The following is a 24,786-nucleotide window of genomic DNA, read 5'->3' as shown; positions in this document are numbered from 1 at the left end:
ATTTCGGTTACGATTTTTTGAAGGTGGACGCTATACATCGAACCAAACTAGTTTGGTTCGATTCTTTCGGTTTCGATTTTTTTTTAATTCAGTTTTTATGATACTGTATTAAAGCGATTCCATTTACACTCATATTCTCAAAAGCAATAAAATATAAAATTGGTAGATTGAAATCAAAACCAAAAAAAAATAAAAAAATAGGATACACGAACAAAAATCATAACCATAATATATGATTACTAGGTGTTATATACATACAACAAGAATAACTAGGAAACACACACAAAGAACATACATTAATCCAAAAGACACATCCTAATCACCTTTCTTTGTTAAGGATATTTAATTTTCTCAACTGTAGTGAAAAATTAGGAATACAAAAGCAAAAGAGGGTTTGTTACAATTGGATTTTTTTGGGCTTAAACTTAATGGACCTGGACTATTTTAATTTTTTTGGGTAATATATTAAATTTCGGTTTAAATCGAAATACCGAACTCTAAAAACCAAACACCGAAGTTTCCGTAAACCATAAAGTGTTCGAGTTTGTTGAAATATTCCGATAGACCTCCACTCAATTTTTTTTTATTAATTAATATTATACCACTGAGCAACGAGCTTAGCAAAATTTTTATTAATAATGAAAATAACGAAATCAATTACAAAATGAATAATTACGCTTTGCTAGAGTAAAAAACTATAATCAACCTAAGAGTATCTCAACTCTAAGTTGATTTCATAGAATATGGTCCTACCAACAGCAACAACAACATACCCAGTTGAATCCCCCAGTGTGGGGTCTAGGGAGGGTTAAGTGTACTCAGATCTTACCCCCCACCTTGGAAGGTAGGGAGACTGTTTCGGAAAGACCCACGGCTCCTACCAAGTAATGGCAAAATAATTAAAACTACTAAAAAATTTTTTGTTCGAGTAGCCTTTACATCAATACAACTCCTAATTTCTCCAAGCTTTCACCAAATGTGAGAGAATATTCTTGTCAAGACGAGAATAAACTATGGTGTGCGTTCGGTTTTATCAAACTTTGGTTCGGCTATTTCGGTTTCGGTTTTTTGAAGGTGGAAACCAAACACGAACCAAACTAGTTCGGTTTGATTTTTTCGGTTTCGATTTTTGAAGTTCAGTTCGGTTCGGTCCAGTACCCTGTAATTATTACAGGATTTAATTACACTCAATTCTCAACCCCTGAGAATTGTAGAGTGTAATTACACCCTCTCAATTACACACAATTCTCACTTAACTGTGTAATTATTTGGTGAAATAAATATATCAGAGTGTATAATTACACTCAATTACAATAACCACGGTGACTTTCCAAACAGGCCCTTAAAATCAATTCCCCAATAGTGTCCTCACTATTCCATCGTTTGAAATAATTGATTTGATGAAAAGCAGCCAAATGGAAGGTGAGAGACAGAGAAAAAGGCAAACAGAAGTCGGGCTGTGAAGATCTAAAAGCTGAATCTTATAAGGAGGAATTGGCGGAGAATGGCATCGGTGACTAAAGAGGACTGTTTGGAGAAAGAGGAAATGGAAATGGATTCGCTGTTTGAGGGAATGGTTCTGTTCAATCCGAGTGGAGATGTGGGACAATTGGATAATGAAGCCCTTGATGAGAACCTTTTCTCGGATCTCACTCTCATGAATCCCCCCTCTCAATCCCCAGTACTGCTTCAACAAGAAGATGAACCCCAACCTCCTTCAACAGTATCTCGGCAGAATTCCAGTAGTAGGAGAAGAAAAAAAGCTGCAACTTTAAGGATAGGATATGCCAGAGATAATGCGACCCTTGACGATCCCTTGCCCCACGGGACCCACCAAGAACAAAAACTTGAAGAAGAGGAAGCTGAGGGGTGGAGAGAGGAACGAAAGAACATCATCCTTAGTGGCGCTGACTCTCTGGATACTCCTATCATGGATGCTGGTCTTCATCTAAACCCAGTAGAGTTGAAATTCGAGCAAATCAGGGCCAGCATTGCAGACAAGCTTAAGTTGGCCCGTGGGGCGGTAACCTCCGTGTCCGCACTGCGGAAAGAATCTATACGTAGGAGAAGAAAAGCTCTCGACGACTTCAATGGGGCATCTACCCGCCATGCGGAGTTGGAGAAGAAGCTGGATGAAGCTTGTGAAGCAGAGGATTTTGAGACCGCTGAAAGGCTCAGTGTGAATCTTGCTTCCGCAGACAAGGAAAAGGAACGCTTGCTCATCCTCCTCAGAGATGCTGAAAAACAGTGTGATGTCCTTGACAGTAAGATGCAGGAGGTTCTTGACTCGCTTATTCAGGCCGAGGAGGAATGTGTGTATTTGCTACGAAGATTTTCAGAGGTGAGATGTTCAATTTTATAGATTGCTAAAGATGACAACTTGAGTAAGGGAATGCTACTTACCAGCAGCAAGAATCTGATACAACAAAGACCAAGTCGCGCAAATAAATGCATTGTGTAAAGTTATTATTCCTCTTGAATCTTTCAAATACTCTTCTTCTCAAAAAGGGAAAATAAACCCTTTTTCGACTACTGTATTTCACATGTTGTAAGTTTTACTGAATACTGGAAACACATATTGCTGTTGGAAGCATTTCTTTTATGTGAAGTATTTTCAGCTGATTTATGTCAGGTAGGTTGAAAATTTAACTTGATTTTTTTCAGGAAGCTGCAAGTAATGCAGATTCAGTCCTGATGAATGCAGAAGCAATATCTTCAAAAGACAGTGCTGAGTGGCTTTCATCAGTTGAAGCCATAGAAGTCAGCAAGTTTGAATTAGAAATTCAATCCCAATTAGTTCATGAAGCTAAGTCTGTTTTGGATGAATCAATTGATCACTCAGTGGAGGATGATCGGAGGGAAATAGATGTTCTTTGCAAGAGAAAAGAAGTATTGGCGGAGGAACTGAGGAAACTGCTTTCCTTAGTGAAAGAGAAGGAAGCAGAAATAGCAGAAAATGATGCTCTCATTCAAAAAGTTGAGCATAGGATTGATGGGGTTGTCTCTTGCTTTAAAGAGGTTCAAGCAAGTATAGCTAATAATTATGATAAATTGCAGTCACACCTTTCGGAGCTGATGGTCGAGAATGAAGTTTTACGGAAAAGAAAGAAAGATATTGATAGTTACCTTTCTCAACAAGAATCCACAGGAGAAAAGATTAAGAATCTTTCCAGGATTTCTGCTGATGAAGCAAATATGTATGAAGAAGTTGTTGGTCTTAGAAAGAGTCTGGCTATGTTCATCTCGAAATCTAAGGCCTATAGTGTGACCCTTGCCAAAAGTGAAGAAAGGATTTCAGAGGAGGTGCAAATTCTCAAGCAGGAAATTTTTGCTGCAAGATCTTCACTTCAGGTCAGTCTGCTTTTAGTATCTGTATTCAGATTCTCCCATAAGAGCAATATCTACGTCAAATAAGATGCATGCACTACTTTCGCATTCTCACCTTAAAGTGAAAAATATGTTGTTCATGATATACTAGGCTTAAAGTACTTACAGCAATAATTACTCAATACCAAGGTCCTTTTTTTTTTTTGATGAAGTAAGTAATTTCGTTGATGGCATCAAGAAGATGCAGAAGTAGTACAAAAGAGAATACAAAAAAAAAACCAGAGTTAGCTCCATTACATGGGAGGCTATTCTAAGACCAGGGAGCTAACAAAGTTCAACAGATTGTGCCAACTAAAAAGATACATTAAGCACCTAGCCTTAATGGAGTGATTGGAGTTGATACACCATCAGAACATCTTCTGTTCCTTTTTTGTCTACAAACACCAAAAGATGCTAGCAGGGATCATTCTCCGGATTTCCCTGATGTCTCTATCAACTTTCCATGTGGTCCAGTTTTGAAAAGCCTCCTTAATACTCTGAGGCTGGACCTAGCTGAGTCCAAAAATAGAGAAGAACACGTTTCACAAATCTGTAGCCACTCCACAATGTAGAGATAAATGGTTGTTGGTTTCTGTACTTTTTTTTTTCCTTTGATGAAGTAGTTGTCATTAAGAATAAAGGCATCAAGGAGATGCATAAGTAATTACAAAAATAGACACAAAGTTTTTTGAAACTGGTAACTTTATCTATATTCCATAATGAGCAAAACGGTACATATGTTGTACTGAAACCATATTTACAATCCAAAAATCTACTGTCCTGTTGTATATTGAATCTAAAACATCAAAGATAGAGACAGTGTCATTTGAGTAAATTGATTACACCAAAAACAAAGGATCAAAATACAATTCAATTTGACCTTCTGCATACTATTCTCAACATTCTCAAAACATCTAGAATTCCTCTCTTTCCAAAATAGACACAAAGTTTGCTCCACAACAAAAACCAAAAAAGCAAAAATCCATGCTAGAATCCGGAGCTAACAAAGTCCAAAAAATTGTCAACATTGTTTATAGGGGAAAGAAAGTGCCAACTGAACAAACTAGCTAGGCATCTGGTGTGAAGAGTGTGGTTTGGAGTTGAGACAGCATCAGAGCATCTTCGATTTCTTTCAATCCAGACACACAAAAAAATTACTGCAGGGATCATTCTCCAGATCCTTTTGATGGTTTTATCACCTCTCCAAAAAATCCAACTGACAAACGCTTCCTTGATGATTAGGGACATAACCCAATGTAAACCAAAAATAGAGTAAAAGAAGTTCCAAAGGTCAGCTATGAGTACTTGAGTAGGCAATGCAAAAATAGATGGCTGTCATTTTCAGAACTTTGGTGGCACAAATAGCATCTATTTACCTGGTTTAGGCCTCTTTTCTTGAGGTTGTCGTGTGTAACAGAATAAGGCAGGCACCACTAAGTGCTATCCAGGAGAAGCAGGAAACTTTAAGGGGTAGCCTAATCTTCCACACATGCTTCCATGGCCAGTCCTCTAGAATACCATTCTGGGAGCACATATGATCATATCCAGCTTTAACTGTGTGTACTTTATATCTTCCCCATAAGGTTCTGTCAGGTTGGTGGGTATCAAATCTGAGTTCTTCTAGAGTTGCAAGTAGTGTGAGTAAGTCATTTCCTTCCCAGTCATTGAGGTTTTTGCTGAATATGCGGTTCCAACTGTTGTTATCTCTGTATTGAGCAATGAAAGCATCTTGATTGCATGCAAGATGACACAAACTAGGAAAGGTTCCTTAAGGTTGTACTGCCAATCCATTTATCTTTACAGAATCTGGTATGAGCGCCATTGCCAACTTTGAAAGATATTTTCCGGATAAATTCCTTGGTGTGACTGTTGATATGCTTCCATACTCCAACCCCATGTGGCATTGTGCTTTCTTTGGTACACCAGTGATTCTGGGCACCAAACTTGGCATCTAACGATTCTTTTTTCAATATCCAGCCTCATGTTGCCCGTATCTCCAAGCCATTTCATTCGCATGCTTTTGTTGTGGAAAGGTTTCTAATTCCCAGCCCTCATTATGCTTTTGGTTGAATAACGTTAGACCATTTCACCAGTGAGAATTTTCGGTTTCTGCTGTTCCCTTTCAATAAGAATCTCCTTCTCGATCTATCAAGTTGGTTCAGTACTGAACCAGGCATAGGGTAGAGACACTTACAATAGGTTGGAATACTGTCAAGAATGCTATTGATCAGGGTGAGTTTGCCACCCCTTGAGAGATATTGCATTTGCCAAGTTGCCACTCTCCTTTCTATAACTCCGCTCTAGGTAAAAAGCCTGTTTTGTATCAGAGTATCTCTGCAAGCTCCTCTAGGTTTGTCATCTCATTAACTGGGTATATAGTGCTCTTCAACATGTTGATGTGCAAACCAGAGGTTGCTTTAAAAATAAATAGAGTGAGATTAAGATAGGAAACCTGGATCTCTCAGCTCCACAAAATATTAGAGTGTCATCAACATAAAACAAATGGGAGATAGTGATTGAGTTTGCAGGATCCCTGCTCACTTGGAATCCTCGTATCTATTGCATTTTATTTAGCTTTCTCCAGCTTTATTGTGAGCCCTTCCATTGCCAAAATAAAGAGAAAAGGAGAGAGGGGGCCTCCCTGTCCGAGGCCTTTTTGAGGAGAGCAGAAGCCTACAAGGCTTCTATTAACCAACTGGAGTACTTTACAGCTATGTGCTCGGACTCTTCAAAAATGCCAATGGGTGCGTGTCGGATCCTCCAAACATAGTGCATTTTTTGAAGGATCTGACACGTGTGCCGCACCATTTTTGAAGAGTCTGAGTAACATAGCTTTACAGTGGATATGCTGAAGTAAATCCATCTTAGCCATCTGTCCCCAAATCCTATTTTCTTCTGGACGTTGATAAGAAAAGACCAATTTAATTGGTCAAAAAGCTTTCTCAATATCCAGTTTACACAATATACTAGCTTCCCCACTTTTGAGTTTCCAGTCCAGTACTTCATTGGCTATCAAGGATGCACCAGTGATTTGTGTCTTTGGAATCTGGATGCTTCTTTTACCTAGGTTATGCTGTGCTAGGCATGCTTCTTAAAGAGCAATGCAACTAAAGCAGATGATTTTTAGTTGGGATTTTGGTCCTCCAAACTAGCTTCCAGTCTTTGGAATTGCCCCACTTTAGCTTGTCTACTGCCTGAACATTAATTCCACAATTTTCCAGCCTTGATATATGCATCCTTACTAATCAATCTATTCCATTTTAACCCGTTTCATCTCACTATTCAATACTTAGAGGTTCTCTAATATTAGAAATTTTCTACTGACATACAAGTCTCTGAATAGACTAAAAAGACTCCTAGTAAACACTAGACTTAGTGCAAGCATACCAACATGACTAAGTATTAATCATCACTAGCTGGTATTGCCCATATGGATCATTTGCTTCCGTTGTATTCTAGTTTTTGCTAATTCTACATGAACTCTAAAAGATTGCTAGTCTTTTAGACAACTTCCTCATGTGAGTTTAGGTGTATCCCATCTTTTTTTACACCTTATATCATCATAGTTCCATACCTATAGACTTGTGTATTTGAAGGTTAGCGTAGGACATGACTAGACCATCTTCACCAACATTTTCTCATTTTATTCTCCATGCATATTACATGTACCTTTCTGCGGATATAATCATTTCTAATCTTGTATAATCTTATATGAAGGCACATCCATTTTAACATTCACATTTCTGAGTCACGACACTAATCTTACGGATATGGGCCTTAAAGTCCTGACATTCTCTCTCATATAACATAGTTGGTCTTACAATTGTTCTATATAACATGTCTTTCATTTTGGTAGGTATTTGTTTTTTCATTTTTCATTTTGGTAGGTATCTTTTGTGCACCTTTTTATTTTTGCTTCCAAGACTACGTCATGGGTGTGAGTATCTCATTTTTTCAATAAGGTAAGTAAATTTTATTAAACAAGCACCAAGGTGCTACTGCAAAATAAGAAATTACAAAGGTCACCATATAGCAATAAGTACAATCATCTCAATGAATCTAAGAATGGTCTCCACAGCTGTCTTGTAATCTTGCAGTGTAGGAATAAATGGTTAATTGTCTCTGCATTATCACCACAAATAGAAACACCTGGAGCATAATGGGATCCCTCTCCTCATCAAATTGTGTTGTGTCAGTACTGCTTCCTTAGCCAACAACCATACAAAGCAGGCAACTTTGTGTGGAATTTTGGTTTTCCAGATTTGTTTCAAAGGCCAATTGTATAGCTGTTCATTGGACTGGTTCATTCTTCCATAAGCTATATTCACCTTGAAAGAGTCCTTGCTACTGTCCTGCCACCATAAAACATCTTGGCCTGCCACCAATCCATAAAACTGTTCTATTGTGGTGAAATATGCAACCACTCTTGGAATTTCCCAATCATTTAGCTGTCTTTCGAATGTAAAACTCTATCCTTGAGGTGTCCATTGATCTGCTATAGTCCTTTGCTGGTGTAGGACTAAATTGTTTATGTCTGGAAAGAATACTTCCATGTTGTCTGCCTCATGCCATTCATCCTTCCGGAAGTCAGTCTTTTCCGCATTGCACACTTTGATCTTAGTATTGAGCTTGATTTCATTCCACAATACTCTGATGGATTTCCTTAAGCTTACTCCATAAGGTTTAGTAACCACCTTGGTCATCCAATTGTTCTCCTCATACTTAGCTCTAATGACATTCCCCCACAAAAGCTGATTCTCATTATTGTACTTGCACAACCATTTCATTCTGAGAGCCTTGCTATGTATTTTCAGATTCTTGATTCCCAATCCCCCATATCTCTTCCCAGCTAACAGTGATTGCCTTTACCAAATGATATCCTTTCCTTTCTTTATTCCCTTGCCATAGAAAAATTCCTCCTGATGCTATTCAACCTATTGATAATCCTGTTGGAATTGGGAGCAAAGACATCATGTATGTTGGAAGGGCATCAAGGACAGAGTTAATGAGAGTCAATCTACCTCTGAAAGACAGATACCAAGTCTTCCACCTTGCCAATTTTTTTTTTTTTTTTTGACACTAGTAACATGTATATCTATCTATCTATCTATCTATCTATATATATATATATTAAACCTGCACCATAACAGTGCAGCCATACTTACAAAAACCCCACCATGCTTAGGACTACTGCTTCACAAGGAACCTATCATATCATCTAGTGATTCAGCCTCCTCTACATAGTTTTCTTTACACCAAAAGTGAAACAAAATGATACAATTCATCTTGATTTTCTGCACAGAATTGCATTTGTCTTCAAAAACTCTGCTGTTCCTCTCCTATCAAATTATCGACCAAATGACTGTTGGGACAAGTTTCCACCAACTCTTTTGTCTTAGTGCTCCCCGATTATAGTTCCAGCACTTCAATAGCTCACAGCTGGTTGTCGGCATAGTCCAACTTAGTCCTACCATGTTCAAGAAAAGTTGCCACAATTGTATAGTGACAATGTATAAATAAATGAGAGTTACTTTCTCTGGCTGCATCACACAGAACACATCTAGTGCATAGATGAAAACCCCTTCTCCTTGAGTTTTCCTGGGTGAGGCATGCTTCTCTTGCTACCAGCCAAGCGAAACATGAAAACTTATAAGGAGCCTTAGTCTTCCAAATGGATTTCCAATGCCACTGATCAGATTGTGTATATTGCCTAAGCTGGGATGCTGTACAGTTATTGACCAGATTAGTAGCCGCTCAGGCTCAGCGGCAGGGAGCTGGTAGTTCGAGGGTTAAGACCTTCCTTGAGTTAGATCCTCCAGAATTTTCAGTGATAAAGACACCATTATTGCCAAGTTTCCAGCACAAAGAGTCCTCAGATTCTTTAAAACCTTGAAATTGTTCCAAGGTCTTTAATAATTCCACAGCTCTTTCCAATTCCCAGTCATGTAGTAATCTTCTGAAAGTAATATTTCATCCATGTACTCCTTTAGCTGACTCAAGTTTTGCATCTGGTAGAGTAACAATATTATAGAACTCAGGAAACAAATCTTTTAAGGAACCATGCCCAAGCTAGTTGTCATGCCAAAAGAAAATTTTCCTTCCATTGCCCACTTTTATACTGATATTTTTAGCTAGAGATGGCCACAATGATCTAATAGCTTTCCAAACTCCAACTCCAAAGGGGCTATTAACTGTGTTAGAGCACCACTCTTCTTCTTGGACATATTTATCATTGACAAACCTCCTCCATAATGCGTTGGCCTCCATGTTATATCTCCACAACCACTTCATAAGTAAGCTTTGATTATGGATATTGAGATCCCTAATGCCAAGTCCTCCATCCTTCTTACTGGTGATGAGACAGTCCCATTTAACCAAATGGATTGCTTTCTTTTCTTTGTTGCCTTGCCAAATGAAATTTCTTCTCAAGGAATCTATTCTTTTTAGAACATTAAATTGGATAGGAAACAAAGACATGACATATGTGGGGAGGGCATCCAGTACACTGTTGACTAAAATGACTCTGCCGCCCAATGATAAATACTGCCCCTTCCAAATAGCAAGCCTCTTTTCACACCTTTCCAAAACAGCATTCCAAATTTCCAGAGCTTTACTTTTTGCACCCAAGGAGAGTCCTAGGTAAATGGTGGGTAAGGCTCCCACCTCACACCCTAGAATTTCTGCTAGCACTTGAATATTATCCACTTTATTGACTGGAAAAAGCACTATCTTGTTCCAGTTAACATGTAGCCCTGATGCTGCTTCAAAAATCACCAAAATGACCTCAAATATTCCACCTGGCTGACATCTCCATCACAGAAAACCAGCGAATCATCTGCATATAGTAAATGTGTGATCTCAGTGCCATTGTTCCCCCCAACTGCAGCTCTAAACCCCTTCACAAAACTTCTGTCCTTTGCTACCTGAAACATCTGATTTATACCCTCCAAGGCAATGAGAAAGAGGAAAGGTGAAAGAGGTTCACCCTGCCTCAAACCTCTTTCTGAGGGGGAAAAAAAAAAACTTCTGGTGAACCATTCACCAATACTGAAAATTTTACACTTCTCAATCACACTATTCCAAATTTCTGTGGATTTTTTTTTTTTGAACAGTTAACATTTCTACATGAACAAAGAAATGCACCAAAAGTGTACTTCAGTAGTAATTACAAGTAGTAGTCAGAAAAGCAAAACCTACCACCTATCCCCTCATAAGCTATCTAAAATCTTAGCTATGTCCTCTCCTTCCATATTGTCCACCAGATGCAGGCTGGGACAATCTTCCATCTCTCCCTGTGTCCTGACAGATTCCCATCTCTGTTTAGCAAGCTCGAACTTCAGCGGTACTCCTTGGCATTGTCCATCTGAGACCCTTCAAATTAAGAAAAATCTGCCAAAGTTGTTCTGCCACTTCTGCCAAAGTTGTTCTGTGGATTTAGACTTGGCTCCCAAAGGCATTCCAAGATAGGTGGTTGGTAGAGCACCAACTTCATCACCTAGAATTCCATTCAACAACTCCATGTTTGGCACTTCATTGATGGGATACAAGAAACTCTTCCTATAACCAGTAAGGCTTTGGAGCAATTGGACAAAACTAGAAGGAATTTCCTTTGGAAAGGGAATAGCACCGACCATAAGTTTCATTTGGTGCAGTGGCCAATAGTCTTGTTACCAAAAAAGTTGGGTGGCCTCGGCATTAGAGACTTATCACTGCACAACAAAAGCCTACTAATGAAATGGTTATGGAGATACACTCAGGAGGAGCAGAGCCTTTGGAAGGATGTAATTATTGCCAAGCATGGAGCGCTAAACCACTGGTGCTCTCATATCCAACAGAGCCATATGGGGTTGGTGTCTGGAGAAGCATAAGCAAGTTATGGAAGGAGTTCTCACAACACCAACACTTAGTAGCAGGTAATGGGCAGCATATCAGATTTTGGAGAGACAAATGGTTAGGCGACATCCCTTTAATGGTTGCTTATCGGCTTATCCCAACATGTTTCAGTTATCAAGGGAGCCAAACTCTACAGTTCAACAACCCAGAGAAAGGAATTCATGGAACATCATCCTTAGAAGGAACATACAAGATTAGGAAATGGAGGAGTTGGTAAGCTTACTAGCAGCACTTCATAGTGTTGCAATAAATAGTGAAACACCAGACCAACTCAATTGGGGAGAAACAAGGAACGGAAAGTTCTCAGTTAAAGCAGCGTACAAACTTCTAGGCCCACAGAATGAAATTACAGCTCAGTGGCCTTGGAAGCTTATATGGAAGACCAAACTGCCCCCTAAGATCAGCTGCTTTAGCTGGACTGCACTTCATGAAGCTTGCTTGACTCAAGACAATCTAGCTAGAAGGACGTTTCATATGGCTAACAGATGTTATATGTGCATGAAGGAAGCAGAAACTCACAACCACATATTTCTACAGTGTCCAATAGCAGCAAATTTATGGAATATGTTTTTAGTACTTTTTGGACTCAAATGGGTCATGCCTCAGAGTATCAGGGATGTTTTTGTAAGCTGGAGTTGCTGGAGAGTTGATAGTGCCATCAAGAGAATCTGGAAGATGATACCTGCAGCCATCTGTTGGAGTATCTGGAATGAAAGGAATAGAAGATGCTTTGATGGGATATCAACTACCTACCAATCTTTAAAAGCTAAATGCCTCATGTTTTTGTATAGCTGTGTTTATTTATCTCCATTAGATTCCCCTGAACTTTGTCAGCTCCCTGTCCCTTAACTAGCTATATAAAGGAGAGCTGGCCCTTTTGCTATTCTACTTTTGTAACTACTATGCATCTGCTTGATTCCTGCAATGAAATCATTTATCTCATCAAAAAAAAAAAAAAAAATGATGTGAAGGCCAGATAACCCTTTAAATAGAACCAATATCACCCTAAAAACAGCATATGAGGGTATCATTTGCATATTGGAGATGAGTTATCTCCAAGCTCCCCTACCAGCTCTTGCAGCATCAAGACCTCTTATCCAAGCATTTAGATTTTCTGTTTTAACCATTTTGTTAAGGCCCTCCGTGGCTATCAAGAACAGAAAAGGTGATAAATGGTCTCCTTGTCTAAGACCTTTTTGTGCCTCTGAAAAAACCCTGGGTGAGCCATTTATAAGAACTCAGAAGCTCACTGTTGATATGCAATGTTTAATCCAATGCATCCACTTCTGCCCAAACCCGTCCTCTCCGTTAAAGTCAGAAGATATCTCCAGTTAACATGATCATATGCTTTCCCAACGTCAAGCTTGCATAAAATTCCTGGTTTCTTCTGCTTCAATCTGGAATCTATAGCTTCATTTGCTACTGGACAACATCCATGATTTGCCTTCCTTTGATGAAGGCCACTTGTTGAGAATCTACCAGTTTAGTGATCATCTGTTTTAACCTTTGTGTTACCACTTTGGAAAATAGTTTGTAAATGCTGCCTATCAAGCTAATAGGCCTGAAATCCCTCAAATCTTTAGCCCTTTTCTTTTTTGCTATAAGAGCTATAAAAGTGGTGTTGAATCTTTTTTCAAACATTTCTGGTTCATAGAAATTTTGAATGGCGTTTATGATATCCTGCTTTACCACCTCCCAACATTTGATGAAGAATTCCACGGTGAAACCATCTGGACTGGGTGCTTTGTCAGCTGCACACATTTCTAAACACCTCAACACTTCATTCTTCTCCAAGCTTCTCTGAAGGAACTCCTTCTCCTCCTCTGTCAATACTGGACAGTTTGTAAAATGACAAGCAGGTCTCCAATGCAATGCTTCTGAATAGCTTCTGATAATAATCAACTATTTCTTCTTCAATCCTAGTCGGGTCTTGAGTTAGTTCCCCCTGAATAAGTTGTTGATCGATGTTGTTATATTTTATGGGCATTTGCTATTTTATAGAAGAATTTTGTATTTCTGTCACCCTCTTTTAACCATAGAGATCTTGATCTTTGTCTCCATGAGATTTCTTCATTTTTAATAAGTTCTTCATACTCCATTAGCATTGTTGCCTTCCTATCTGTCTCCTCTTCTGTCAGCCTCCTATCTTCCAGAACTGCATCCAACTCTGCCATTTTCCTTAACAAGTTCTTCCTCTGGGAACCCATGTTTCCGTGCTTACTTCTACTCCACTCATTAAGCTTAGTTTTTTAGAGCTTTTAACTTACATGCCCGTATGAAGTCAGGTTTTTCAGTGAAGTTAAATGAGTTCCACCATTCCTTGATCCTGTCAGAAAAACATTCAGTACCTAACCACAAATTTTCAAATTTGAAATTGTTCTTGTTCCTTGTCAAATAGTTCTTATTCCTATTCCATGATCCACCTTGTAAAGCAATTGGAATATGATCTGATATCAATCAATCTTTAAAGAGGAACTTGTTTCAAATTGCTAAAGTTGTCATCACACTCTTCAAAAATCAATATCCTATCAATTCTAGAGGCTATTTTTTGGTTATCCACTTTAAACCAAGTGAAAGTGGCATCCACTAGTTGTAGGTCAACTAGGTTCATGTCTTCTATGGAGTCAGAGAATTCTCTAATGCCCCTTGTTCTCCTAACACAGTTCCTTTTTTCTGAAATAAATCTGGTTGCATTTGAAGTCCGCGTATGCAGCCCAAGACCCTTCCCCTGATTGAGCCAATCTCCACCCAGACTAGCCTTCTTTCGATATAGCAATTAGGGGCATATACCCCTATAATATGACGAGAAATTCTGAAGTTGTGCCTCAAATTTGCTAGTCAGAGCATAGGCACCTACTTCCAGATCCTACTATGCCACAACATCATTATGCCCCTCTTGTTCCACTAGCCTCCAAACAAGCAACTCTAACCCATCTTCCTCCCAAAATCTGCCTTACCATCTCTGTTATGCCCCCCCGCCCAACCCAACTTGGTTTCTTCTTCTTCTTCTTCTTTTTTTTTTTTTTTTTGGAAATTGGTAACATTTGTATTGAAAGCACTAGGGCAGTGCTGAAGCCATATTTACAGAGGAGAAAAACCCCCCAGAACCACCAAAACCTAGACAAAGCAGTTACATTTGCCCTATAAAATCTATTAAAGAAACCTCCTCCTCTAAAAGCATTCTTTACACCAAAAGTTAAATTTAAAGTAAACACTTCATCTTAATATCCTGCACATGACTACCCTTATCATCAAAAACTCTAGAATTTCTCTCTTTCCAAATTGTCCACCATACACAAGCAAGAACCAATCTCCACCATTTCTTCTGTCTCACTGAAACTCCCAAACTGTTCCAGCTCTTGAGAAGATCAACTGTGTTTGCCTCTAACTTGGTTTCCTGGATACAAATAAATGTTTATATTCCAATCTACCACCAAACTCTTAACCATTCTTTTTTTGTCCCTATTATTTAATCCCCTTACATTTCATGACACTAGTTTGAATTGCATCAAAAAATAGATAGAATGTTCCTCCCTTTGCTCCTATGCCCACTGCTCTTCAATTGACATCAAAGGCCTCCAGACTTTTTAATTCTGGTGCACCTTTGAATCTTGTCTTTTTTATATACAGCTTCAGACTATTTTTCTAGCTTGTCTGGAACTATCAACTTGTAACAGTAATTCCAAGGCCTTCTCTTCGTGGCCCTGAAAATCAGCCCCCAAAATTTTCCCCAATTTGACCATATTTTGTTGTACCCAAATTGATGTCTCCCCCTCTTTATCCATAATCGATTGTGTCTGTTGAATAAGAAGTGGTTCTACCTCCTCAATCTCCCATTCTTCAATTGTGGCGATTGCATTTTGAGCAGCTGATAAACTTGAACCTTCTTCATCTCTTTTTCTAACTTCACCCCTTAATTTTCGTTGATCTTCTGCCACAATTATCTTTTGCGAAGAATCTCCAGCCAATCCCCCGTTCCAATTTACTATTGCTCAGTCGTAGCACTGGGACCTCGTCTTCTCCAGATACCAACTCAGGAAGACATGCTAGTCATACAATCTCCCATTCTTCAATTGTGGTAATAGCGTTTTGAGGAGCTGATAAACTCGAACCATCGTCATCTCTCTTTCTAACTTCACCCCTTAATTTTTTTTTTTCTTCTCTCACAATTATCTGTTGCGAAGAATCTCCAGCCAATTCTCCTTCGATTGATGCTAGTTATATAACATCTTGCTTCATTAAAAGAAAATTAAGGGCCAATTTATATTATAACAACAACAACAACATACCTAGTGTAATCCCACAAGTGTGGGGTATGAGGAAGGTAGTGTGTACGCAACCTTACCCCTACCTTCTGAAGGTAGAGAGGTTGTTTCCTATAACCCTTCGCTCAAGTAAAGTAAGGGCATATTTATATTGAAGTACTTAAAATACGCTCAACATCAAGAGCTGTTACAGAGAGAAAACAAGAGGGAGGATTAGGAGCTTTAGATCTCAGGCTTCATAATAGAAGCTTTCTCTACAAATGGCTTTGGGGATATAACTAGGCGAAGGAGGCATTGTAGAAAGGTGACCACAGAGAAATAAGGACCATTTATATAATCCTTGTATGGCTTCTCTGCTCATGTAACCTGTGTATGAAAACTTGTTAAGAGGGCTATTGGACTAGTTTTTGCAGAACATTTGTATAAAAGTGGGAAATGACAGGAAAATTATGTTTTTATATGATAGATGAATGAGACAGTCTCCACCAAAGTAGCAACTTCATGGATTGTTTTGTTTTGCTTAGAGCACAAATGCTACCATGAATTAATGTAGATACGTAATTGGTGTGAGGTTTGGAAGAAAAAAAGAATTTATTTTTGTTACGTATAAACTTTTAAACCCCATTGATACAACAAATTTTTTTAGTGTAGTGGCAAAGGGATTCAAATGCTTTTGGCCATATGTTCAAATCCTAAGTATATATAACATTACGTAGAGTCTTTTTGAATGCACCTCTACATAAATTTCTAACTCCGTCATTGATTGCTAGGTCAATAAAAAATAATTTCAAAGTAAGCGTCCATATATAAACAAGTGTAATTGGTAACATAAAAAACAAGCCATTAGTACATAAATCAGTACGTGTCTGTGTGTATATATATAATAAGGCATATAATGTAGAATATAAGAAGAGGATAATTAATAACAAAATGAGCTTATCTCCAACTTGGAACTGTTTACTTTCTGCCCATGTTTTGTAGTCAAATTTGAGTTTCCAGTCTTGCTTGTCCCCAACCAAATGCCCAGTTGCCATAGCTGGAGCAGCAACCATGCTAACGACAGCAAGTGCAATCCACAAAAGCTTTCAAGGCCATTTGTGGTAGCTTTTGCTTTTGAAAGCTTTCTCAATTTTGATTTTCTGTTGTAGAATTTAAGCTGGATGTATTGAAAGGTTGCATGTAGGAGGGCATATTTATATAGGATGTCAAAATTGGGAAATCATCTGGCTAATAGCGGCATGTACTTAAGTTGTGGTAATTGGCGAGGCCGTTTTGCCTAAATAATAAGGCTATGTGAATGTGTTATTAACATTAATTATATAGAGAGAATGTGATTTTGGTATTGGAATTGTAGAAATTGTGCACAATGACTTGATCAAGTGTCTCTTTGACTGTTTCCTTCTACCTTGTAGCATTTGACCTCACCATCTAAACAAATTGACCTGCTTTTATATGCCTACTCATTTGAGACTTCTTTTTGTGAAATGCTTGGAATTTAGCCAAAGATACCCAGAAAATCGTTTAAGGGTTGTGAAAGTTACCAGTTTCAAAAAAAAAAAAAAAAAAACTTTAAGGGTTGTGCTTATACTCCCTCAAATTCCCCGAGTTAGAATACCATTTCTGCCCAGCTATATTGAGTAGCAATTGCGACCACAATTCACGCGATCGCGATGCACAAGTAAGTTTCCTCCCACGGCCGCGATGGCTCCTCCGCGACCGCGAACATGCTTGACCGTTTGACCCCCACAATCGTTGTGTAATTCCGGGCAGATTTCTCCTTTTCTTCATTTTTTCTCCTTTTTGACTTGTTTCCATTTGTTTTCCTGCAAATCTTTTCCCAGTCATATAAACCTGTAAAATACCATAAACCACCATAAGTGTAATAATTTTCTCACTACTTCACAAAAATAAGTAGAAAGAAGAGATAAATTGGTATAATACCAACTGATAAGTGGTATGCCTTTGTGCAGCAAATGGAACAAACGTTAAAGTGGTCGACCTACAAAAAAGAGGCATGCAATGGTGTCTCAACTCTGGTACTTCGTCTTGAATATTTCGTGTAAGGTGAGCAATAGTCAGAACAATCAGAGAAATCCTCTTCTGTTTACAGGGAAATGAATTGATAAAACTAGGAGGAGTACCTGAGAAACACTCCCAGCTTGTGTATGGTGGTTCATTTGGGAAGAAAAGAACTTGAGAGATTCTGAAAGCAAAGCGGATCTCAAGAAATTGATAGTATTTGAAATATCTTCCCTCCTTCGGATTTTGGTGCTACCTCGTCTTGTTTTAGCATCTTCGATCACCATGGTGTCTCATCTACGGGTCAATGCATTTGGAGGTCTACATATGACATGACCAAATATCTCAGATGATATTTCCTCTGCTACTTTTTACCTTCTGCCTGAGTCATACATCCATCTTAGCGTTTACATTTTTGCTACACCCATTTTGTGGATAAGGGCCTAACATTCACTCCTATATAGCATTTTTGGTCTCAGAACCTTTATAGAACTTGCTTTTTGGTTTAGTCTTATTGCACAATACGTTCCTCTAGCACTTCCATTTCGGCCATTGTATTTTATTTTGTGTTACATCTTCATCTATCATGCAATTCTCTTGAAGGACTGAGGTTAAATATCTAATTGTCTGCGCTTAGGCATGAGAACACCATTTAATCTCACATCAGGTTCATTCTTCTTATGTTGATTAAGCATTCAGCGCGTATATTCTGTCTTAGTTTGGCTTATCCTAAAACTCTTTAAATGTTATACTCTTTTATTAGATGTATAACCATGTGGGAAGACTTGATTTGCAAATAATAAACTCTCAGCATTAGTATTAAGAAGAATTGTATGTTTGTGCATGGGATATTCAACCAGTATTGCATCTGAAATATTTGAGCTTCTTGGGACTTAATTGGTAACCATGAAGTCACCAATTTATCCATGTGCACATTTAGATGCTACTGTGTGTAGGTTGTAGGCTTGATTATTGCCATTCAGTTTAATAAAGATCGTTGTTTTCATTTATCCAGTGCTTGGATAGTTTTTAGCAGTTCTTCATTGTCCATCTCAGTAATATTACTCTGCAACTCCACTTGCAGGAGTTGTCTTCAACTAAGTCAAGCATCCAGCAGGAAGTTGAGTCCTGTAAGCAGCGGCTTCTTTTCATTGACAGGAGGATTCCAGAGTTGGAGGCAGAGAAGAAGGTTGCTGCTACTACAAGAAATTTTAAAGAAGCAGCACGATTAGCTGCAGAGGCTAAGGCCTTGTGCATTGAAAGGGAAGAAAAACAGAAGAAAATGGACGGTACTGAGTCAGAGCTTAAGAAGCTTGAGGAAGAAATATGCCACACGATTGATAGGATGCAGGAAACTGAAGTACAGATTTCATCCAAGGAAAAAGAGTTGGCTATGGCTAGATTCCAGAGGCTAATTCTAATTGCTAGGGCGGCTAGGGCTGAGAGATCAGCTGCTTTAGAGTTGGGTGACCATGAAGAAGCTGAAGCATTAGGGGCAGAGGCTGATGCTGCCGAGGTTGAAGCAAGAAAACTTCAACCAATTTACAATTTCAATGAAGAAGAGATTGAAAATTTACCGAAACTTTTCATATCATCTGAGCTTGTATCCACGCTTGGCGGCAAGCAATTGGCAGAGTTGGCCGCTTCTGCAAATATAGTGGCATCATGAATTTTATGCAAACTTAACCAGTGAAAGATTGGGTTTTACTCGCAGCTTTTGCTGACATAAATAAAGCTTTTCTCAAGAGCACAACAGACAGAAATGGCCTTGGATCGCACAGCGCTAGTGATTATAGGGTGTTCAACTCCTTTGCAATATCCTGCTGAGTCGGAGACTACATGGCGCAAAAACAGATATGACGTGAAATGTAATGTCTTTAGTATAAAGGCATACATCTAAGCTCATTTATTAGCACCTCTTTTTGGGAGAAGAAAGTTGCTGAAATAATAATTGTTTTCTTTGGGTACACTATGTGTCGGGTTGGGGGTGGGCGTGGGGGGTGGGGGTGGGGGTGGGGGTGCGCGCTCTTTCAGAATTGAATGTGAATTGTTGAATATGTGCAGATCTATATAAAGCTGGAATTGGTTTGATCAACGTTTTTTCGCTTCTTGATAGTATTGTATAATTCCTTCAGACGAATTATCACATTTCATGTTGTTAAGAGAATGAAAAGTGGAAAATTTAGGACCCAAACTACAATTGGAGAGCACGCTTTGTACCAAACGTTCTGTCATCTGTTACTAACTTTTTCAAATTGTTTTCTGAATTAGGGCCGTACAAAAGAAAACGACACACTGCACCAAACTGACAAATTGAACCAAACCGGGAAAAAAAATGACTAGCGGTTTGGCTTCGCCTGGTATTTGAAAAAGAAAAAATAACCATAATAGGTTAGCTTTTGTTTTAACTAGGGCTGTGCATGTTAACGGTTAAACCAATAACCCAAACCGATAATTGGCTTGTTGGGTTAATGGTTCGGGTTAGTGGGTTAACGGTTCGGGTATCGGGTGGTGTTCTATAGTTATTGGGGTATTGCTTTGGGTCTCGAGTTCACCACTTTTGTTAACGGGTGAACCGATAACCCGATAACCATTTATTTAATTCAATTGTACCTTTCCATATATAACCTTTCATCTATAATTTGCGGAGTCCAGCCCAGTGAATTCATTCTATTATTACCCTTCCATATATAATTACTTAGTAAATCCTAAGTCAATTTATTTCTCACTGGTGAAGTTAGCTGCAATGTTTTACAAGAACTTAGCCCGAATGTCAGAACTTCTAATTGCTTCCAAAGGTGTGAAACAAACTTTACCAAGCATCAAGTACCAAATGCTTGTGGAAATAACTTGCAGGCAGCTAACAACTCCTCTCTACAATTTTGAGCCACTGATGCAACGGGTAAAGCGAGCAAAAATAAGGAGAGTTGTTGAGGACTCGAATGAAGAAGCATAAAAAAAGACAACATTGTCAAATTGGAAAGCTGTCAGCAGTGGTCTGGGAACTAGGATTCATGTAAATATGAAGAAAAGGTTTCAAGTTTTTAACGTCTTGGAGATGCCAACCAGCTTCCAGTTTCAAACTCCATTTATAGCTAACTGCTGTAGGCACTGTCACGACCCGACTCGGGGCCGCGACGAGCACCCGGTGCTAACCCACCCGAGCACCCTCTTAGCTTACTCTTATACTTACATCTAGGTGAGCCACATAATTATACATACATTTCCATTCATTCGTCAACTAGTCCCAATTGGACAACGGTACATTTATATCACCATAGGCATCTATGCCACATCAATGTACGTGGCCAACGTGGCCGACAAAATGATATACAAAACATAGGTCAACAAGGCCGGACCTGTCTAACCATATACACATGACTACGAGCCTCTAGGAAGAGTATAACACATCACATGAGCGGGACAGGACCCCGCTATGCCCATAATTATATACACAAAAGAATAAGTACCCAAAAGCTATGGCTCCGAAGGAAATGGAGCTCCGCTATGTAATCTCTGAATAAGCAGCTATGGATCAAGTCGGTCTCCCTGTGCACCTGCGGGCATGACGCAGCGTCCACAAACAAAAGGACGTCAGTACGAAGAATGTACTGAGTATGTAAAGCATGATTAACATCAATGTAGAAGCATCATAGACAATATATGAAGTGGCATAGGAGGGAAGACAAATAATATCATCATCATGGCACTTACCTGCCTTTCATAGGAACTTTTCATTTCTCATGCGTATTTCATAATAGGGCTCGTATTCGTATACATAGTCTTTTCACATTCATATTCATATTATATACATAGTCATACACTTATATACATACATAGCGTACCCGACCATAAGGTTCGGTGTTTCATACATACTTGGCCAACCAAGGCTCAATGTTATTTCTACCTGGCCCTACCAAGGCTTCAGGGTTATCCGTACCATCTGCAGATGTGTGCGCGCGTTACGTAATCATATACATACATATATATATACATCCATATACATATATTCTACCCGGCATTATAAGCTCGGGGTGTCATTATAGCCCTTCATAGACACCTGTGAATATAATAGCCCGTAGGCACCTTTAGCATCATTATTATTATCATCGTCATCACTAACATAATCGTTTTCGCTACATCTCTATCTTATGCTTACTCGTCAAATGGGGTGCGTAGTACATTCGTAGCACGTATCGAGGATCGTGGGCTTATGAGCTCGGAGTGTTAATCGTTTGAATACAACATACTCATATAGAGGGTTCAAGAGCTTGGCCAAGGAACCATGCCTTATGAAAAAAAGGGTTAGCCTTATATACCTTTTCGTCGGACTATTCTACACTTGCACGCTTCCTTCCAATGCTAGCGTCTATACCTTCATTAATATCATAACAATGGCCATTAGTCATTCACGTTATCCACATTATTTAGATTCCTTAATTTGCCTCTAATTCGCCCATATTCACGGTCATAACATCCAACTTCGTCCATTCGTCTAAAGTGTATAGTTCATGATCTTAGTACCATTTATAATGCATTCATATCACAACACAACAACATTCATGATTCAATTCAAACTATTCCTCAAAATGTCACTATTCATCATTCATGACCTACTTGACCATATTTTCTACAATCCATGTATTTCAACTCTTCAATACCTTAAACATCATGTAAAAATCATGAATCTTACCTTAGAAGTTGTAGGAACAAGCTTTGGTTAATAATACTCCACTTTGAGCAAAACCCTAGTTTTTCTCCATTTGCATTTCTTGACTTGAATGGTATTTAATGGCTTGCTTACACTTGATTCACTTGTTTATGTTGTCGGTGGCTTATAGTCCTTGAAAACTTATGAAATAAATGTAGAGAGATGATTCTAGAGAGAAGTGGTGTAGTGTAGAAATGAAATAAAACAAGTCTTGGTCCTTATATTTAATGAACTGAAAATCTGTGCTGGGGTGAACAGTGGTCGTCCATGGAGGTTTACGGTCCGTATTTCAGTTTACGGACCGTCCCTCGTGGTCGTCTTTAACCTTAAGCAGCGCCAGAAACTTTAGGCTGCATGCATGGTGATTTACGACTATGGTTTACGGGCCGTAAATCACTTTACGGTCCGTCCTCCTGGTCGTATTTTACCATTTCTCCACTGGGCAGAAAGTCGAAGCCTTGCATGGCAGTTTACGACCTTCCAGTTTACAGACCGTATACCAGTTTACGGTCCGTATTTTGCACTTTACGACCACTGGGCAGTTTTGCCAACTTTCAACTTTTCAAATTTCTCGACTTTTCATTCTAATCATTCTCGTCCATTTACGCACATTGCTCATGAAACATTATACACTCGCGCTCCTCGCACACATCACTAGTTCGTTCACTTGCGTATCAACGGGAAATTTTCCGAGGTGTAACAGGCACTTTCTTTTGTAGCTACTTTATTCATTTTTCATCTCGTTGATTCGTTTCTGATTCTGCTTTGAAGATGGGTTCTTTGTTCTTGAAAAAATTTCGTGTGATATCTTAACGGTTAAACCGATAAACGAACCGATAACGATAAAAAACCGATTAACTAATAACCCATTAACCGATATCTTAATGGTTCTTTAACGGTTTAACATGTCTACAAACCGATAACCGATAACTTTCAAACCTGAACTGAACCACCCGATACGCAACCCTAATTTTAACTAAAAAAAGTCAAACCAACCCGATCATATTAACTTATTTTATACATATATGATATATCATTAAATATTTTGATAACTTTATCAAAGTTTTAGTTTCTTAATATTTTAACATCAGGTTTGGATTTATTGTCATCCCTGTTATTTCACTTGGAGCACATATAACCCCCCTTGTTTATTAAATTGGTGCACTTTTATAATTACTCCTCTCAGAGGCCGATGGAGCACTATAACCTGGGGTTCAATTGAACTCCAAACTTTCAATGCGGGGTATAAATTTATATGTAAAAAACTACTAAAATTATAATAAATAGTAGATATAAACCCACAACTTTAGAAATATAATAGTTTAGTGCGAAAAATTTAAAATGTTGAACCCCCAGAATTTAAATCCTATATCAGCTTCTGACTCCTCTAACTGGCCGTGAACTTTAACAAACATCTTTTTTCCCCTATTGCGGCAACAATTTCACAATCAATTTTAGCAGTTCCAGCACCAACTCCAAGCAATATGGCATCTTGTCAATAGCACATTATTTGCAACATCAGGAATTTCAATAAAGGAAAACAAGATTGAAATAAAAAATAAAACCAAAAACTGGACAGAGAAAAAAATGGCCAAAAAACCTTGTTTTTGTCAAGCAAATGCTATTGTAAGGTGTAACACCCAGTACCTTTAAACTAGCTTACGTTCATGATTCAGGACTGAAGAGCTTCCAGGCCTTCCTCCCGAGCGAGAGATCGATTTTGCGATTGATGTGTTGCCATACACTAAACCCATATCTGTTCCTCCCTATAGGATGACACCCGCAGAGTTGAAAGAGTTGAAGGAGCAATTAAAAGACTTGCTTGAAAAAGGCTTCATTAGGCCTAGTTCATCCCCGTGGGGAGCACCCGTATTGTTCGTCCGGAAGAAGGATGGATCTTTGAGAATGTGCATTGATTATCGGCAATTGAATAAAGTGACAATTAAGAACAAGTATCCCCTCCCGAGGATTGATGATTTATTTGATCAATTGCAAGGTGTCAAATGGTTTTCAAAGATTAATTTGAGGTCCGGGTATCACCAAGTAAGAGTTAGGGAGAAAGATATCCCTAAGACAGCTTTCAGAATAAGATATGGCCATTTCGAGTTCCGAGTAATGTCGTTTGGGCTAACTAATGCACCGGCAGTGTTTATGGACTTAATGAACAATGTATTCAGGCCTTTTCTGGATTTATTCGTGATTGTATTCATCGATGATATCCTAGTGTATTCTAGATCCGAGGCAGAACATGCGGATCACTTGCGTGTTGTCCTTGGAGTTCTTCGAACTCGAGAGTTATTCGCGAAGTTTTCCAAATGCGAGTTTTGGTTGAACTCAGTGGCATTTCTGGGCCACATTGTTGCAGCTGACGGTATTCGAGTGGATAGCCAAAAGATTGAGGTCGTGAAGACTTGGCCAAGGCCCACGACCCCTACGGAGGTTCGTAGCTTTTTGGGCTTAGCCGGTTATTACAGAAGATTTGTTGAGGGTTTCTCTTCTATTTCTGCACCGCTCACCAAGTTGACTTAGAAG

The 24,786-nt window shown here is 38.8% G+C and overlaps 1 protein-coding gene across 2 annotated transcripts; it reads left to right on the top strand.

The window, feature by feature from the left end:
* Positions 1 to 1,358: 1,358 nt before the first annotated feature.
* On the top strand, positions 1,359 to 19,229 carry LOC132628283 (COP1-interactive protein 1). 2 transcript variants are annotated; one of them, XM_060344081.1, is made up of 4 exons: positions 1,359 to 2,341; positions 2,665 to 3,351; positions 17,495 to 17,560; positions 17,635 to 18,612. In XM_060344081.1, exons 1-4 carry the CDS (start codon positions 1,505 to 1,507, stop codon positions 17,719 to 17,721), a joined length of 1,677 nt encoding a protein of 558 aa, XP_060200064.1. In that variant the 5' UTR covers positions 1,359 to 1,504; the 3' UTR covers positions 17,722 to 18,612. The 2 variants fall into 2 exon arrangements, with proteins under 2 accessions (XP_060200064.1, XP_060200063.1); XM_060344080.1 differs by lacking the exons at positions 17,495 to 17,560; positions 17,635 to 18,612 and adding an exon at positions 18,628 to 19,229 and having other exon boundaries at positions 1,360 to 2,341.
* Positions 19,230 to 24,786: the final 5,557 nt, after the last annotated feature.

Source organism: Lycium barbarum, chromosome 2, assembly GCF_019175385.1.
Source record: "Lycium barbarum isolate Lr01 chromosome 2, ASM1917538v2, whole genome shotgun sequence".
NCBI classification, from domain to species: Eukaryota; Viridiplantae; Streptophyta; class Magnoliopsida; order Solanales; family Solanaceae; genus Lycium; species Lycium barbarum.
The sequence above is the reverse complement of the archived record's forward strand: the minus strand, read 5'-3'. Positions and strand labels throughout refer to the sequence as shown.